This window comes from Myotis nattereri (genome assembly GCF_964212035.1).
Source record: "Myotis nattereri genome assembly, chromosome: 10".
In the NCBI taxonomy this organism is placed as follows: domain Eukaryota; kingdom Metazoa; phylum Chordata; class Mammalia; order Chiroptera; family Vespertilionidae; genus Myotis; species Myotis nattereri.
The window spans coordinates 28,746,337-28,761,914 of NC_138085.1; the positions used below are offsets into that span (position 1 = coordinate 28,746,337).

Consider the following 15,578-nt stretch of genomic DNA (forward strand, 5'->3'; position numbering starts at 1 on the left):
GCACGCTGACCCCAGAGGCTGTCTTAGATCTGTCCGTGGGGGATTGAAAGCTCTGGATGGCAGGAGCTTCCCCAGTGCTCACTCACCTGCATTATAACAGAGGCCTGGGCTGATTTCCTCCGTTCATGTCCTCCTCGGGCAGATGGGTGCAGTCTGCACTCTGTCTCCCTGGGCAGGGGCTGCTCAGTGACCTCTCCTCCTGAAGGACCTCACCCACGGGTGGCAAGTCCTCGACACACGCGCCCCAGATCCGCTACCCCCCACAGGCATACTGGTCAATTACCGTGCCTCCCACTCCCCAGTTGAGACACCCAGACCCCCCCCCACTCTGACGGCTGGCCCGGACCATGCCATGTCTTTGCCGTCTCTGTGAGTCTCTGAAATCCTTGACTAGACAGTCAGGTTAGAACTCGGTAAAAAGTGGTTCCAGCAGTTCCACCGTCTGGAACTTCTGCTTTGGCCTCTCCACGGTCACCTGCCTTCTTCTTAAGCTCTGGATGGCTCACCTACCGGCCCCCAGCTGAGCCAGCACAGGGGCCACAACCAACAGCGGCAGCACCTTGTGTACGACACCCAGCTGACCATCCCCGGCCCTCACAACTTGGCCTCGGGGTGGGGGGGTGGCCGTCTGGGGGGATGGTCCTCTCGGGGCCAGAGTCAGAGAGGGGAAGTGGAGGCCCTGGAAGCTGGGCTCTGACTCCACTTTGCTCTTCAGCCTGCACGCGGATCACTGATTTGGAGGAGAATACCCATGCCCTCCGGGGCACAGTAAAGACGCGGCAGGAGGAGAACAAGCAGCTCCGGAAAGAGGTAAAGTGGGCGGTGTCCGGAATAGACGGGCAAGCCAGTGGCCAGGTGTCCCGTGGGGTGACAGGTTTGGGGTTTGCTCTCAAGCCAAGTTCACTCTGTGACCTGACTGTGGCACGGGCTGGGTCTTTGGCTCTGCAGCTGGAAGAGTTGGGGACCCAACTCACCCAGGACAAGGCCAACAGCCAAAAGGAAGAGCTGGAGGGAGAACTCCAGTCTAACATCGCCAACACCGTGAGGCCCTCCAGGGCCACGCAGGTAGGCCCTCCAGAGAGCATGTCCCCCTGGCGCCCCCGCCTGCCCGAGGGAGCCTCCGGGATCACAGCCGTGTCCTGGTCATTGATCAGTGATTCCTGGGTGACCATATTCCCTCGCTCAGCTGCAGCTCAGACCAGCAATTCTCAGCCACTGCCGTCCGCGGGGGCAGGTGTTGCCTCCCTGGGACACTGGCCATCTTGGTGGTGGTTGACAGGACTGAGGGAAGGAGGAGGGCGGTGCTGCTGGCTGTGCCCATTCGATGGTTGTTCCGTAAATATCAGGGTCAGTTGGCTGCTAGTGTTGTTCAGATATTCTGTATCCTGACTGCTGTGCTATGTACTTTTTCTTTTTCTTTTATTTTTAAAATATTTTTATTGATTAAGTTATTATTTTTTTGTGTGATTTATGACTATGCTTTTATTATGTTCAATTTGTAACAATGAAATTGGGGGTCACCGCAACATGAGGCACTGTATTAAAGTGTCGCAGCATTAGGAAGGTTGAGAACCACTGGTTTAAGGTTTATTTCAACCTCGATTGCTGGCCCCTACCTAGCCTGGCCCTGTTCCGGGCTTGGGCAGGAGGCAACCAACTGATGTGTTTCTCTCACATGGATTCTTTCTTTCTTTCCCTCTCTCCCCCACTCTCTCTAAACATCAGATATCCTCTCGGGTGGTAAACGTGGTCGGGGGTGAATGTTCTTGAGCATCCCCAGGAAGGCCTACGGGGATGCTGCCTCCACATTCTGGAAGGTGTTCTGGACTCTGCCAAACAGGATGAAGGATTTCTCCTCCAGATCGATGAACCCCAAGTGGTTCTCATCGAACAGGATGACGACTCTAGGGTAGTGCCAGTGTGAGGGACATACGGGAACAGTTTCCATGCCATAGAAACACATCCTGCAGGTCCAGGGGTAGTTCTGGTCCCTTGGGCTCACGCCCACAGGCAGAACAAACGGGACAGGCTGCTCCTCTGCAGCTGCAGCCCCGGACTCCCCGACGCTGGGCTGGGCGGGGCTCTGCCAGCCATGGCCCTCGCTTTCCTCGGTCCCGTCTTCTTGTTGCTGCTGCTGCTCCTGGAGCACCTGCTCCTCCATCTCCCGGACCACGCGGGAGAGCTCGTGGAAGTCGCGGAAGATCTCGCCATCTCGCAGCTGGATGCAGCGCATAAGGTGGATCTCTAATATGTGGAATGCGATTCCCGTGCTGTGCGTGAGCCTGGCACACTTCCCGTGGAAGCTGAGCATGAAAATCGTGAGGCCCAAGCGATCCGATCGCATTTGCCTTGGAAGAGGCCTGGCCTGATGAGGTGGTCCGGGTGGCTGGGCGGGAGGTAGAGGCGGCGGTAGGTCCGGCAGTGATGCCGCACTGTGACATTCCATATCAGCGCCCACCGTCCCGAATTCCTCCCTAAGCCGCGTGGGTGAATCCCTTCGGTGGTCTCTCTTCTGGCACTGGCTGGTGAGCCTGTCCTTCCGAATCTGCAGGTGGCGGCTGTGGGGCCTGCGGTGGTGGCCTTCCATGCACTCCACCGTGGCTGATTTCCGCTCCGTCAGGCGGATTCGGAACGCGGGCTTGAATTGCATTGGGCCGTCCACATGGGTGTTAAGACCAGGCCTGTACGTCCAACCAGTAATACCTAAGCCGTCCACCGCTACATACAGCAGTGTTTTATAGAGCTCAATATCTCGCCCCCACAAACCCAAAATGTGTCTGTCTGGGTGGAACAGCTTCGCATAGACTTCTAGGTAAGACGTGCCTACTGCCTCCAGATTCTGCAAGGTTTCACAAACGCCAAACTCCTCCCGGCAGCTCTGTCTCCAGATGTTGTCGATGTGCAGGGTGCGGCTGAATTTGGTGCAGACCTGGGCCAGGCTGGCCAGGTCGGTGACAGGGAGCGAGGCACAGATACCCACCAGCATCTCCACCCGCAGGTCCTGCAGCAAGCAGTGTGGGGGCGGCCTGGGGCTCGCGATTCTTCCACTCCCCACCCAGCACCCCGCTGCGGCGTCCGCCTAGTGCTGCTTTTCTGCTGGGGCCCGCTTGCCCTCGGCCGCTGCCTTCTCAGCCGGGCCCTGGCTCTTCTGAGGACACCGCTTGCCCTCGGCCTTTGCCATCTCAGCTGGGCCCTGGCGCTCCTGAGGACACCCACATCCCCGCGAAGAGTCCAAGCCGCAGAGGCAAGCGCACTCCTCCATGCCTCCTTGCTTACCAGCCACCACAGTCAATGAAGTTATTACATATGTGTTCATATCCCCACATTGGCCCCTATTGGTGGGGGGAGGGAACTCATGCTCTCAGCCCCGTGTTGTCCGTGTCCATTGGTTAGGCCTATATGCTGGCATAGAAGTCCTTTGGTTGATCTCTATGTCCCTTTAAAAAAATAGGCTTTTACATTTGGTCACAGAGGGCAGCCAGGGAGCTGATCCAGAGAGCGGGCATCCTGTGCCCCTAAAGGTCCCGAGTGTGGAGAGGGCGCAGGGCTCCCATAGCACCATGTGGGCCCGGCCAGCGCAGTTCCTTCAGCGCTGGGAGAACCGCACCCAGCACGGCGGGTGCTGCCTGCCCCGAGGGTCCCTGCTCTTTTGGGGTCTGCACTTGACCTGCTCTTGGCCCCTCAGTGCGTGTGGGGGTGCAGGTATATGGGGTCTCTTGCTCCCCGGGGCCTGCACCCAGTGAGGCATCCTCACCTTTTCCCTCGGCAGGAGGATCCTTCCATTCTGGGCCCCCAGAAACAACAGGGGGCCGAGGAGAGGGAGCTGGAAGAGCCGGGGCAGCAGGACAAGCAGGTGCCCGAAGCCCAGGAGCCCCTGAAGAAGGAGCAGGAGGCCAAGGCCCTGGCCGCCGCCAGAGAGAACAGCAGAGAGAAGGAGAGGCTGCGGCAGGAGAACGACAGGTACCGCCCGCCCCTGCAGCAGCATCTCCGCCTTCAGTCACACCAGCTCCCTCAGCTCCCGCTGCGCTCAGCTCAGGGGAGTCCCCTGGAAATGGTGCCCTTTCACCCGCCCTGTCACGGTCACAGCTGATGGTCAGGAGGGAAGGGCCTCCAGCTGGTGGCTGGGATGGAGCATCGTCCAGGTGTGGGTGACCGCCCCTCCCACATGGATGATGGGGATGACTGTGTCGGGCACGGCCATCTTCATCCTCTCTCACCAGCCATTCCAGAAGGACATATGCTTGCTCCCGGTCATTCCCGCGTTCCCTGTTGGCGAACTCACCTCCTCACTGAGATGCACTTGTCACCCCCCTTTGGTCCCCATGGCCTGTCAGGGGCCTGTCCATAGGGCGAGATCCTGGAATCGCCTGATGTGCACATTTGCAGCTGCGGTTGAACAAGGCCTCTGACTCCTGCCTGTTTCAGCTCTCACACTGCACACGAGCGTCCCTTCTGTGGTCCATGGAGTGCCATGGAGTCCTCTTCTCTTGCTTTTTGGTGGCGATTTCGCTGTTTGAAACGGCCCCCAGGTGGAGTGCTGCAGTGCTGTCCAGTGTCCCAAGTGCACGCTGCGCTGGGCCTCAGGGAAAATATCCGAGTGGCACATGAGGGTCATTCAGGCCCGAGGTCTGGTGCTGTTGGCTGTCCCAGGGAGCATATGGCACAAAGCGTCCTTATGTCTTGATTGGTTGGCAGAAATGTGGCCAGAGACTCACAGGAACTGGTGGGGACAGTTGCAGTCTACACTGCTCAGTGCTCGCGGGGGCTCCATAGGACATTTTACCACGAATCCTGAGAATTGACTGCGTTTTAATCCTTCTCTTCAAACAGATGAGGAAAGAGGCTCAGAGAGATTCAATAACTTGTTCGGGCCAGTCCTGAGTGTAGTGGCCCAGTCAGGACTCAAATCCAGGTCTTGTCTCAGCCCAGTGGCCTGACCACGTGAAGCCTTCCTTCGCACAGCCTTGTTTTAATATGTTTGGGGCTACACAGTCAGGTGCCTGCGGGGCCAGGCAGGTCCAGCAGGTGGGGAGGGAGTGTCAGCGGCAGGGCAGGCCCTCGTGGAGAATACACACCCTCTGAAGGCGGTCAGCTGCGGGGCGGACCCGGGCTGCCAGGCCATCCTTTTGTTTCTACTTTTTTATTCTTCTTATTATTTAATCCTCATCCCAGGATACTTTTTCCATTGCCCTTCTGAGAGAGAGGGAGGGAGGGAGGGAGGGAGGGAGGGAGAGGAGGAGGGAGGGAGGGGGAGAGAGAAACAGCGATGGGAGAGACACATCTATTGGATGCCTACAGCACACACCCCTCTATGCCGGGGAGCAATCCCACAGCCCAGGGACATGCCACTGGGAATCCAACCCGTGACCATTCCGGACACAGGCTGATGCTATCACTGCTGAGCTGCCCCTGCCAGGGCCTTTGCTTGATGCTTTCTCCCCACCCTCCCAGAATCTCGGTAGCTGAATGTTGATGTGAAATGGAACATTTTTAGAAATATTGAATAACTAATTACTTTAAATTAAATCACGGAGACTGTGTGGGCCTCACAGGGCCCACCTGTGTTCACATGGAGTCCATGAGCCTCTGGTCGTTGAGATTTCAGGTAGAACCCTTACTCCTGGAAAGCCAGTCGGGTAATTATGCCGATGATAATGATGATGATGATGTCAGCGGCTTTACATAATGCTCCAGAATCTCTTATTTGTGTCAGGAGTTGGGATCAGAAAGGGACTTGGAATTGGGGAGAAGAGCTGGGCAAAGGCAGAGTTTCAGAGCAAAGATGATCTGATTCCAAGTTTTTCAAAAGTGTTTCAGTTGAAGAACCCTTTTTCCAAGGAGGCAGACATGCAAAGCCTTCCATGGGAAGGATTTTTCACAGGCTGCTCTGTTGAATTGTGTCCGAGCCTGCCTGTCCTGTGTCCCAGCCCAGAGTGTGGCAGCCGGGGTGGCCGCATAGAACCCCAACGGACACAGTTTAAGAACCTCTGAATGTGCTCAGCCCTCATTTCCACAGGGGAAAACCTGAGGCCCAGAGAGGATGGGGGTGTGATTGAGGTGTACATGGGACAGAGGCTGGGAGTGCTCCTGAGCCCTGGGCCGTGTGGCTCTCCACCCGCAGGCTCACTTCCTGGACTGAGCTGCTTCAGGCGGAGCAGGAGGAGCTACGCTCCCACTGCCAGGAGCTGCAGGCCACCCTGGAGCAGGTGCAGCAGAAGATGCGGATCTGGCAGGCCAACTGGCAGCCCGAGTACCAAGACCTGAAGGCGGAGCAATTGCCCAAGGAAATCTTGCTCTACAAGCTGAGCATGCAGTGTGAGGTGAGGCCGGGGGCTGGTGGGCCTCAGGACCGGGCCTGAGCCTGGGGCTGACAGCCTGGGGCTCAGCCAGGTCAGAGTGGGTCCTCATTGGCATCTGTGCCCAAAGACTGTGTGGGAATGTCACCCAGAGGCCGAGAGGAAGCCAGAGGCATTTAACGGGGACAAGCACCTTGGCTGGAGGGGATGTGTTAGAAAAGACCTCTCACCAACGTTTGCTTTTGTATTTTTTAAAGCTATTTTTCTTGATTTGAGAGAACAAGGGAGACGGAGAGAGAGATGGAAACATCTATGAGGACAAAGAATCGTGGCTCCGCTGCCTCCTGCACCACCCCCGCGGGGTGCCAGCCCACAACTTGGGCATGTGTCCTTGACCGGATTCGAACCTGGGACCTTTAGTTCGCAGTCCGATGCTCTCTCCACTGTGCTAAACTGGTTAGGGCCTGACCTTTCCTTTTCGCAGGGCCGGGGGGGTGGGGGGCGTGCATGGAAGCAGCTAAGTGCTGTTTTCATTCTGTCCTCGCGGCTGAGCTCTTTGCTCTGTGCTCCCCGTGTCATCTCACTGAATTCTCACAATGCTTTTGTGAGCTGGCGCCCATCCTCATCCTCTGAGGTTGGGTCTGAACTCAGTTTGTTTGAAGCCAAAGCTTGGGCTTTCCCGCCACTCCAGCCCGATGATGTTCTGGGTGGAGAGTTGAGCAACCTCAGCCCCGAATTCCTATCCAGCCCTGCATTTATTTTTCTGATGTCAGAGAGAGGAAGGGAGAGGGAGAGAGGGATGGGAACTTCAATGAGGAGAGAGAACCTCTGATGGGCTGCCTCCTGCACGCCCCCTACTGAGGATCAGTCCCTCATCCTGGGCGTGTTCCTTGACCAGGCATCTCTTTTGGGAACTCCTGGTGCATGGGGGGCCGCTCCACCACCTGAGCCACACCCTTTGGGCTGCTTCCTAATGAGATACTTTACATTCCTTTTAAAAATGGCTGTCAAGTCCTCAGAGCCTCTTGTACATTTTGCACTGATGGCGCCTCTCTGCTCAGACTGGCTGTGTTTTCGTGCTCAGTGGCCACACGTGGGCAGGGCTGCGCGACTGGCCGGTGCACTCGGCCATCCCCATGTCATTGGCTGTGTTGGTCCTTGCGACTGGTGAAGCTCATGCCGAAATGGCCATGTTCATGCACGTGGCCCTTTTCTCCTTTTGGGAGCAGTTTCCCAGCAGTGGAGTCACAGGGGCCCGTGGTGTTGAGGACATTGTTGATCTGTGTTTCAGTTGCTCACCCTTGCGGAGAAGGACTGGCAAGAGGAGAAGTGTCGCCTGAGGAAGGAGATAGACACCTTGAAAGAGCTGAACCAGAGCCTCCTGGACGCATGGGGCCAGCACTGCACTGAGAACGTGTAAGGGGGAGGGGTGACCGACACCTGTCCGCACAGGGCTGCGGGCTTCCAGCTCCACGCCCAGGCCTCCACGTTCTGGGCAGAGAGCCCGCCGGCGAACTGGTGTCCCCAGGGCAAGGGAACAGACCATCTTCCCAGTGCAGCCTGCTCTCCTCTCCCCGGAATGGCTCTAGAATTCTGCAAGGAGCGGTGGTTGGATTTTGCTGGCTTCAACGACATGGCCCACTGCCAGCCGCTTCTTAATCTGCTTTTGGAATTAAGCTCAGTTTAAAAATGATGACAGAGGCAAAGAGAGGTACCTAGGGAAGCCATCCAGGTCGCGGGTTGAGCCCGTTCTCTGTCTGATTTCCGCTTGAGGGGCTGGAGAGAGGGTTGTCCTCCCTCTGCTGACGTGACACGAACCTGGCTGTGGCAGGGGGCCCTGCGAGGTGCACAGAACCAGTGACCTGGTGGCCACACACAGGCAGGCGTGATGGCGTGTGAGCAGAGCTGTGTGCCCAGCAGACAGATGTTGAGGAGCTCCAAGGAGGGGGAGATGGAAGCGTGGTGTGGGAGTTGGGGTTCTGCAGCTGACCCGGATGGGGACGGGGCTAGCCGGGGGGGCGGGAGTTGGGGGGACGTGAAGGTGGAGCACGGGTGGTCGGGGTGCAGGGAAGGTGCAGGCAGTGGCAGGAGGGAAGGCTGGAGCAGGGGGCACTCAGATGGGGAAGGCCTCCATGCCTTGCTAAGGAGTCAGATTCCCTGGGAGTGAGTGTTTATGGGAGGCTGGTCTAAGGGCCGAGGGAGCTGCCAGAGAGGAGGCAGGAGGAAGAGGCTTGGTGCTGGAAACCTTGGGGTTGGAAGTCAAGTGACCCGAGATGCATCTGGTGGGCCCAGGGTGCTCTTCACTCCTCAGTGCTGAGCTGTGGGACTGTCCTTCCTTGTGATGGGGAGTGGCTGGCCAGGAGGGACAGAGGGGCTCGGTCACAGTGGCCACAGGGGCACTGACCCAGCCCCGCGGGGTCACGGTGCTGCTTCACTTTTCTCCCGGGTTCTTCTGCTCGTCTACAGCTGGCTCGCCACTGACCCAGGAAGGTTTACAGGGAAAGCCACACTGTAGTTTGGGGTGGAAATGACCATGGACTGAGTTGGCTCTCTACAGCGCAGCGGGTCCCAATGGCCAGCAGAGGTTGGGTAGGTGCCAACTAGAAGCATCGGGGCCTGGTACCCAGGGGGATGATCTGATGAAGGTCTTGCATTAGACAGTGTGTGCAGGAGGCCAGGGAGTGGGCAGGCTTCCTGACCTGCTCTGAGTGGAGTCTTCCCAGCCCGGGGCGGGTTGGGGGCCTGTCTTGTGTGAATTTGTGCGCCTAGTGGTGGGGGTCGGTCAGAGCCAGACAGGAAAGCGCTCTAGCATAAGGCCCAGCAGCACAGCTGAGGGAAGAGAGGAACACAGACTAGAAGAACAGATGCCGAGCCAAGGCCGCTGGGAGCAGGTCAGGGTCGGTGGTCCTGGGCCCAGCGGTTTGCGAGTCATCGCTTTTCACAGCTGCTCACTTCACGGTGAAGTCTCAGAAAAGCCCGCGTCTCAGGTGGGACCTCGGCAGCCTCATGGCTAAAGGAGCCTGAGCTGCTGCCTCGATCCAGGGGACTCATGTTCAAGCAAGGAAACCAGGGTCTCTGCCGTCAAGGCCCACGGGTTTGCCATCCTGAGTTGCACATGGTTCGGGGCTTGCTCTCCTGAGATGTGGTCCAGCCTGCTCGTTGGTGCTACAGCAGGTCTCCTCACGTGTTAGGGTTCCCGGACCCACGCCACAAGCTCCCCTCCCCATCTTCCCCCCTCGGCGAGCTTGACGGTCATGAGAACCGTGATGTCATAGTCCCCGGAAAATGCCGGCCCTTCTGGGCCAGGTCCCAGCTAGGGCCGATGAGTCCATTGACACGTTTTATATAAAACCAGACTGTTCTTTCTTTCTCCTCTGTTTCCAGCGACACCCGGCAGACTATGCCTACAGGAGAGGCGGAAGAGGACAGAATTGGGGCTCCAAAGGAGGCTCAGTGTCCTGCTCCTAGGAAGTGAGTTGATTTCAGCAGCAGGAACTTCAACTCAGAACAGGAAGCTGCTCTTTCACGAGTGGGGAAAGCCATGTGGAGCAGTGCCCAGTGTGTGGGGCCCGCACCTTCCCCTCTAGGGCAGGTCCCCTGAGCGCACCTCCCTCCCAGCTCTGAAAGAACTGAGAGTTTCTTTCCGGCCTTCCTCGGGGTTATCCTCTGAGGGTGGCGAATGCCAGCTGCCATGTCCGGTTGAAGGGGCAGAGAGTCTGGATTAGAGCCACTGGAGCAGGACTATCAGGCTGTGTCTCCAGGTTTCAGGACCTAGAAAGCCATGTTTCTGTTTTGGGAAGGAAGCGTGGGCCGGACACCTGGGCCAGCACCCATGGTCTTCAGTCACAGGAACCTCTTGGTCTTCCCTACATTCCTCTGGAGTCTCTGGACGCCAGGGTGGTTCTCAAACACGTTCCCTTCTGCAGAGCAGCAGCCCCGGTGGTGGGCGGCTCGGTCCCCGAGGCTGCGGGCTTCTGTCCAGCAGGCCTTCCCCTGCGTCCGGGCCTGAGCCCCAGGAGCTGGGCCTTCAGATTGTCCTGCCCCAGCCCAGCCTTGAGGGCAAATCACCATGAATCCTGCAAGGGCTCTCTGTTGACATCACAAAACCACATAATTTCCCACCCTCCTCCTGTCCCTTGTGTTGGCGGGGACATTGAGGCCTCGATGAGGAAAGTACTCGAGTTGAGTCAGCACAGTGTCGCTCTGTGGCAGAGCCAGGATTAGAACCAGCTGCGGTTCTTCTTGTGACATTAGAATGCCTCCATTTCTGGTTAGCTGCACTGTATGACCCTTTAAGTTCACTGTTTTCATTGATTCGTTTTTATTTTACTATATATATACATATACATATATACATATACATATGTATTATATATACATATGTATATGTATATATGTATATATATTAGTATATTTTAACTGAATTCAGAGAAGAAGGCTGAGGGTGAGAGAGAGAAACATCAGTGATGAAAGAGAATCATTAATTGGCTGCTTCCTGCACACCCCCCACCGGGAATTGAGTCTGTAACCCGGGTATGTGCCCTTGACCAGAATGGAGCCCAGAACCCTTCAGTCCATAGAGTGATGCTCTACCCACTGAGCCCAACCGGCTAGGGCTATTTTAATTTTGCTCAATCCTCACCTGAGGATTTTTTTTTCATTGATTTTTGGAGAGAGTAGAGGGGAACAAAGGGTTGGGGGGAAGAGAGAGAGACATCAATGAGAGAGACATCAATATGAGAGACACATTGATTGGTTGCCATCCAGCACACGCCCCCAGTGGGCCCAGGGATAAAACTGCAACCCAGGTACAATCCCTTGACCCAGAATCAAACCCTGACCCTTCAGTGCTTGGGCCACTGCTCTAACCCCTGGGGAACACCAGCCAGTGTCCACTCTTTTTCATCCACATGGCCCACTGGGCCCACCCTGTTCCCCCCTCACCCAGATTCCTCAGTGCCCGGAAGGGGCTAAGTCTGCCCCCCTGTCTCACCTATTGGGAGCTCCAGCGGGAAATGAGGAGGCCCTGACTCTCCCTGACATGGCCCTGGGATGCACAATTGCCAGCACACCTAGATGAGCACAGCACCTCTCCCGGTGCCTCCCGGTGACGCAGAGTGGAGGCTGCATGTGAGGTTCTGTTTCCCGAGAGGCTAGTGCGGGTTTCTGCCACAAGGAGCGCTTCTCGCGTCCCTGGGTCTGTGCGAATGAACTGCCAATGGTGCCCCACGCCCTGAGGCCACATGCGATGATCCTGGTGCTGGCGATGCAGATTCGTGGGGAACCTGGTGCTGAACCCCAAGGGAAGGGCCGCTTCCCCGGCTGGAGGGGCAGTGGGGGTTGGCAGTGTCCTAACCCTCTACTCCTATTAGGAAAAAGCGCTGGAGTCGAGCCAGAGCCTTCCTCAAATTATTCCAACGCCAGAGAGGCCGCTCACGAGGACAAGACAAGTCACCCTCAGATGGCCGTCCTGGGCCCCTGGAGGCCACCCCATCGTGCTCATACTGGGAGGAGAAGGGAGACGCCCGCAGTGGGCCCCCACCAAAAGGTAGGAGGGGCTGGCCTGGCTGCAGGAGGGCAGTGAAGGGGAGGATCTCAGGCCTTCCTCGAGGTCAGGGCAGAACCGACGAGATGCGAGCTGGGTGCGCACACGTGTGCTTGGAGCCTGAAGGGGGCTCCGCACGCCCCCGTCTGCCTCCTCAGGTGTGTGAACACCCAAGTAGAACATGTAAGCCCACGTCACTGTGGCGGCAGTTTCATCCAGATCCATTTAGTTCCTTCAGCATGAGGAGCCTCCCCATCACGTACACTGTGGTGGGTCCTCGGATATCCAGAGCGGATCTCCAGACAGTTAGCGCGGAGACACGCTCAGGAGAGGATGTGTTTGGGGCTCCTTGTCTCGGCCAGGCCTCGGATTAGCCATTTCTGTCGGGGGAGCCCCCATGTAACCCGTCGTGGACATCTGCCAGGCCTTCAGCCAGGCTCGGGCTCTGCTCTTGCTGTTGCTCTGAAAAGCAGGGATGGTTCTCTTCTCCCACCTGACCTGGCCCTGAGTCCTCCCACCAGGGGGCGCTGGACCTGCTCATTGAGGGCTGTGATGGGAGTGAGGCATTGGCTCCACAGTGGATTTGTAGCTGCATGTGCTGCCTGTGCTGCCTGTGTTTCCTGGGATCTAAGAGGCTGTCAGCTGTCAGCTGCCCGATTTTGTGCTCATAGAAAGAAAGTGATCCGGTGGTGGCATTGAGGGTTTTGTCAGAATTGCCACCAGCTGACAGTGACTGGGAGGGATGCTCCAAGCTGCACCCTGATTTCAGAGATGGAAGGTTGCGGGTAGGGGGGGCGTTCCTCTTAGAACCAATTAACAAAGCCATTGACTGAAAGGTGGTTTAGTTTTCACATTCACTTTGAAATATCATTTTATTGATTATTTGCCTATAAACCTGCCCAACATGCCCCCTGAGAAAGTTAACAATTTGATGAAGGACACTAGGACTTTCTGATGACGGGGCCAGGCCCGAGACTCCTGGGATCCCAGGGGCTGGGGTGACAGGACCTGACAGGACCCGGGGCCGTGACAAGGCGCCCTGTGGCTGTGACGGGTGCAGCAGCCATTCCGGGTGGCAGTCGCCACTGCAAGTCCTGCTGTGTCACTCGAGATGCAGAAATGAAGTGTGCGCACGCGGACACACTGTCTGGGGGCTGCTGCTTGCGTTCCCGGTCTCACTGGAGGTGAAGTCGGGGAAACGCTCACGTGCAGGTAAATGATCATGAACCTTACTGCCTTGTTAGCATTGGTTTTCTCCAGAGGGTTCTGTGGCCTCGGGTTTTCCTACTGGCTCCTCACACTTTTGGACATGTATCACGTCCACTTGTGTGACTGGCTAAGTTGATGAATGAGCTATAATCAGCCCAATTGAGTCAGCAAAACCTTCTGAGAAAAAACTGCTTGACAGATCCCCACTGTGGTTTGGATCCCTGAGTGAGCAGGTCAGGGGCTGCAGTTAGTAACGGCAGCCGTGCGAGGGGGCTTTCTGGGCTCAGCAGCCTTTCGGTAGTTGACCCACTTTGTCCGTCTCCTTGAGTTCTAGCTGCCGTGGGAGGTCGGCTCCATTCCTGTCCCCCGTTCAGAGCTGGGAGGGGAGCTCAGGAATGCTTGACCAGGCTCAGCACTGGCCCAGAGAGTCAGTGTTGGAGCTGGGACCCGAACCCGCGTCTGACAGGTTCCGGGCCCGAACTCTTAACCGCTGTGAGCACTGCCTGCCCTTCAAGCTGCTGTGGTCCCTGAAGATGCTCAACCAACTTGGGGCCCCAGCACTGAGGAGTGGGTCCTTTCTCTGTGGTGTGAGCTGTGTCAGCAGGTGGCGCTGCGGGGGAAGAAATAGCAGAGGTGCAGCTGTGCACTTGAATCCCCCATCAGGACTGGAGAAATCCCTTCTGTTCATGGATTGACGTGTTGAGGAAGTCACTAGACCAATTGTCTGCTCTCATAAGACTAGAGCTTAAAGGCTGTGAGGGCTAAACCAAGAGGAGAGAATGCGGCGCCATCTACTGTGGAAGAATGCTTGAGTTTGAGGGTGTTTTGGTATCAGATAGAGGTAGGTATTTTCATTATGTGCAAAGTCATCCTGCCATCAGAGGCTGTGAGAGGCACCAGAATTCTTAGTGAGCCTGCCCGTTTGTCTCAGTGGTTAGAGCATCGAAGGACCGAAGGGGCGCAACTTAGATTTCCAGTCAAGCACACATACCTCGGTTGCAGGGTTGATCCTGGCCGCGGTTGGGGTTTGTGAGAGAGGCAACCAGTGGATGTATCTCTCTCCCATCGATGTTTCCCTCTCTTGCTCTCTCCCTCCCTTCACCTACGTCCTCCCATCCACTCTCTCTCTAAAGACCAATGGAAAAAAATCCTCCCGTGAGGACTTTTTAAAAAGAAGTATTATGACTGAGGTGTCCAGGTGGACTGTTTCACTGCCTGCAGCAGGCCAGAAGCATGCCACTAAGTGTTTGGAGGGGAGCAGGAGTTAGTTGTGTGTGAGACAGGATGTCAGGGAGCCTGTCATTAAAATGGATGAGTAAGCGCAGCTGGTGTGGCTCAGTTGGGTGAGCATCGTCCCATGAACCAGGAGATCACCTTCTGATTCCCGGTCTGGGCACACTAGTATGGGTGTGCAGAAGACAGCGATCCATCTTTCTCATCATTGATGTTTCTATCTCCCTCTCCCTCCCCCTCTCTGAAAATCAATAAAAACACATTGGACAAAAAAGCGGATGAGTAAGGAAAGCTGCCCCCTACATCAATAAACACCCTTGCTTAATAATGTAACCCATGGAAATGGAAAAGCAGTCTAAGACATCCACTCCTTGAGCAGTACAGAATGCTCCTCTCGTGCTACGTGGAGCCGTGGCTCCAGCTGCCACTCCAACACTTGACTGGAGTCTGAGCAGAAAGGGTCCACCGGGCCCTGATGCTGGTTGTGTTGGGGGGAATGTTGCCGTCTTTCCCGGGCTGGACTGGATTCTGACTTCCCAAGTACATTTGGCGAATGTAGCGTCATTTGTCCATTATTCAGTTCATTTACTTGCTGTTTTCTGTGTTTTGATCCTTCCTCCCTTGGTTATCCGGGATGACAATTTAGCGACGGAACAACGCATGAGTGCCTTTTGGAGCAGAAAGAAGCATGTTGCGGTCAAAGACAAGCCTCCAGTGGCCAGAGGGTTGTTCGGGTGGTAACCAACTTGGTCTAACGTCATGAAAAGCTGCATTTAATGCACCCACCCTCTCCTCCCTAACTTGCCTCTCCCTTTTTTCCGACCACGAAGATTTATAATCCGTTCCCTTTATCCCTGTCTTGAACATATACCCTTTATTTCTGAAAATTTTTTAAGTTTCTTTTAAAAGAACAAAAAAACTTCAACAACAACAACAACAACAAAAGCCCAAAGAAAACCAGTTCGCTTGGAAGCAGAAAAATCCTGAACCTAATGGAAACCTCAGTTGCCATGACAACAAGGCCACACCAAAGCAAGAGTCACCATCGCCCTGACTTAGTGGCTTGATGTGTCCCCTACTTGGCCTCTTGCACCGGCTGTAGCTCCTGGGCTGGCACGGCCTGGTCCTCCCTCGGCCTGTCTCCGGTGGTTGCAGTTGGAAACCCGAGGTCTCTCTGGCTTGGCTGTGTCTGCCCCTCTGCTCCTCCAGGTGTCACCACGCAGTGGAGGCCTGATGTCAAGCGGTAAGATTTGGGTGCTTCAGACTTCATGGTGGGTGTGACATTGAGTGGCTGA

At 56.2% G+C, this 15,578-nt stretch overlaps 1 protein-coding gene across 1 annotated transcript; it reads left to right on the forward strand.

Annotated features, from left to right (window-relative positions):
• The first annotated feature begins 1,725 nt into the window (after positions 1-1,725).
• LOC308526231 (uncharacterized protein) lies at positions 1,726-15,187 on the forward strand. The gene is made up of 8 exons (XM_081101319.1): positions 1,726-2,236; positions 2,999-3,244; positions 3,770-3,960; positions 6,122-6,320; positions 7,588-7,712; positions 9,681-9,767; positions 11,669-11,844; positions 14,930-15,187. Exons 1-8 carry the CDS (start codon positions 2,093-2,095, stop codon positions 15,022-15,024), a joined length of 1,263 nt encoding a protein of 420 aa, XP_080957445.1. The 5' UTR covers positions 1,726-2,092; the 3' UTR covers positions 15,025-15,187.
• Positions 15,188-15,578: the final 391 nt, after the last annotated feature.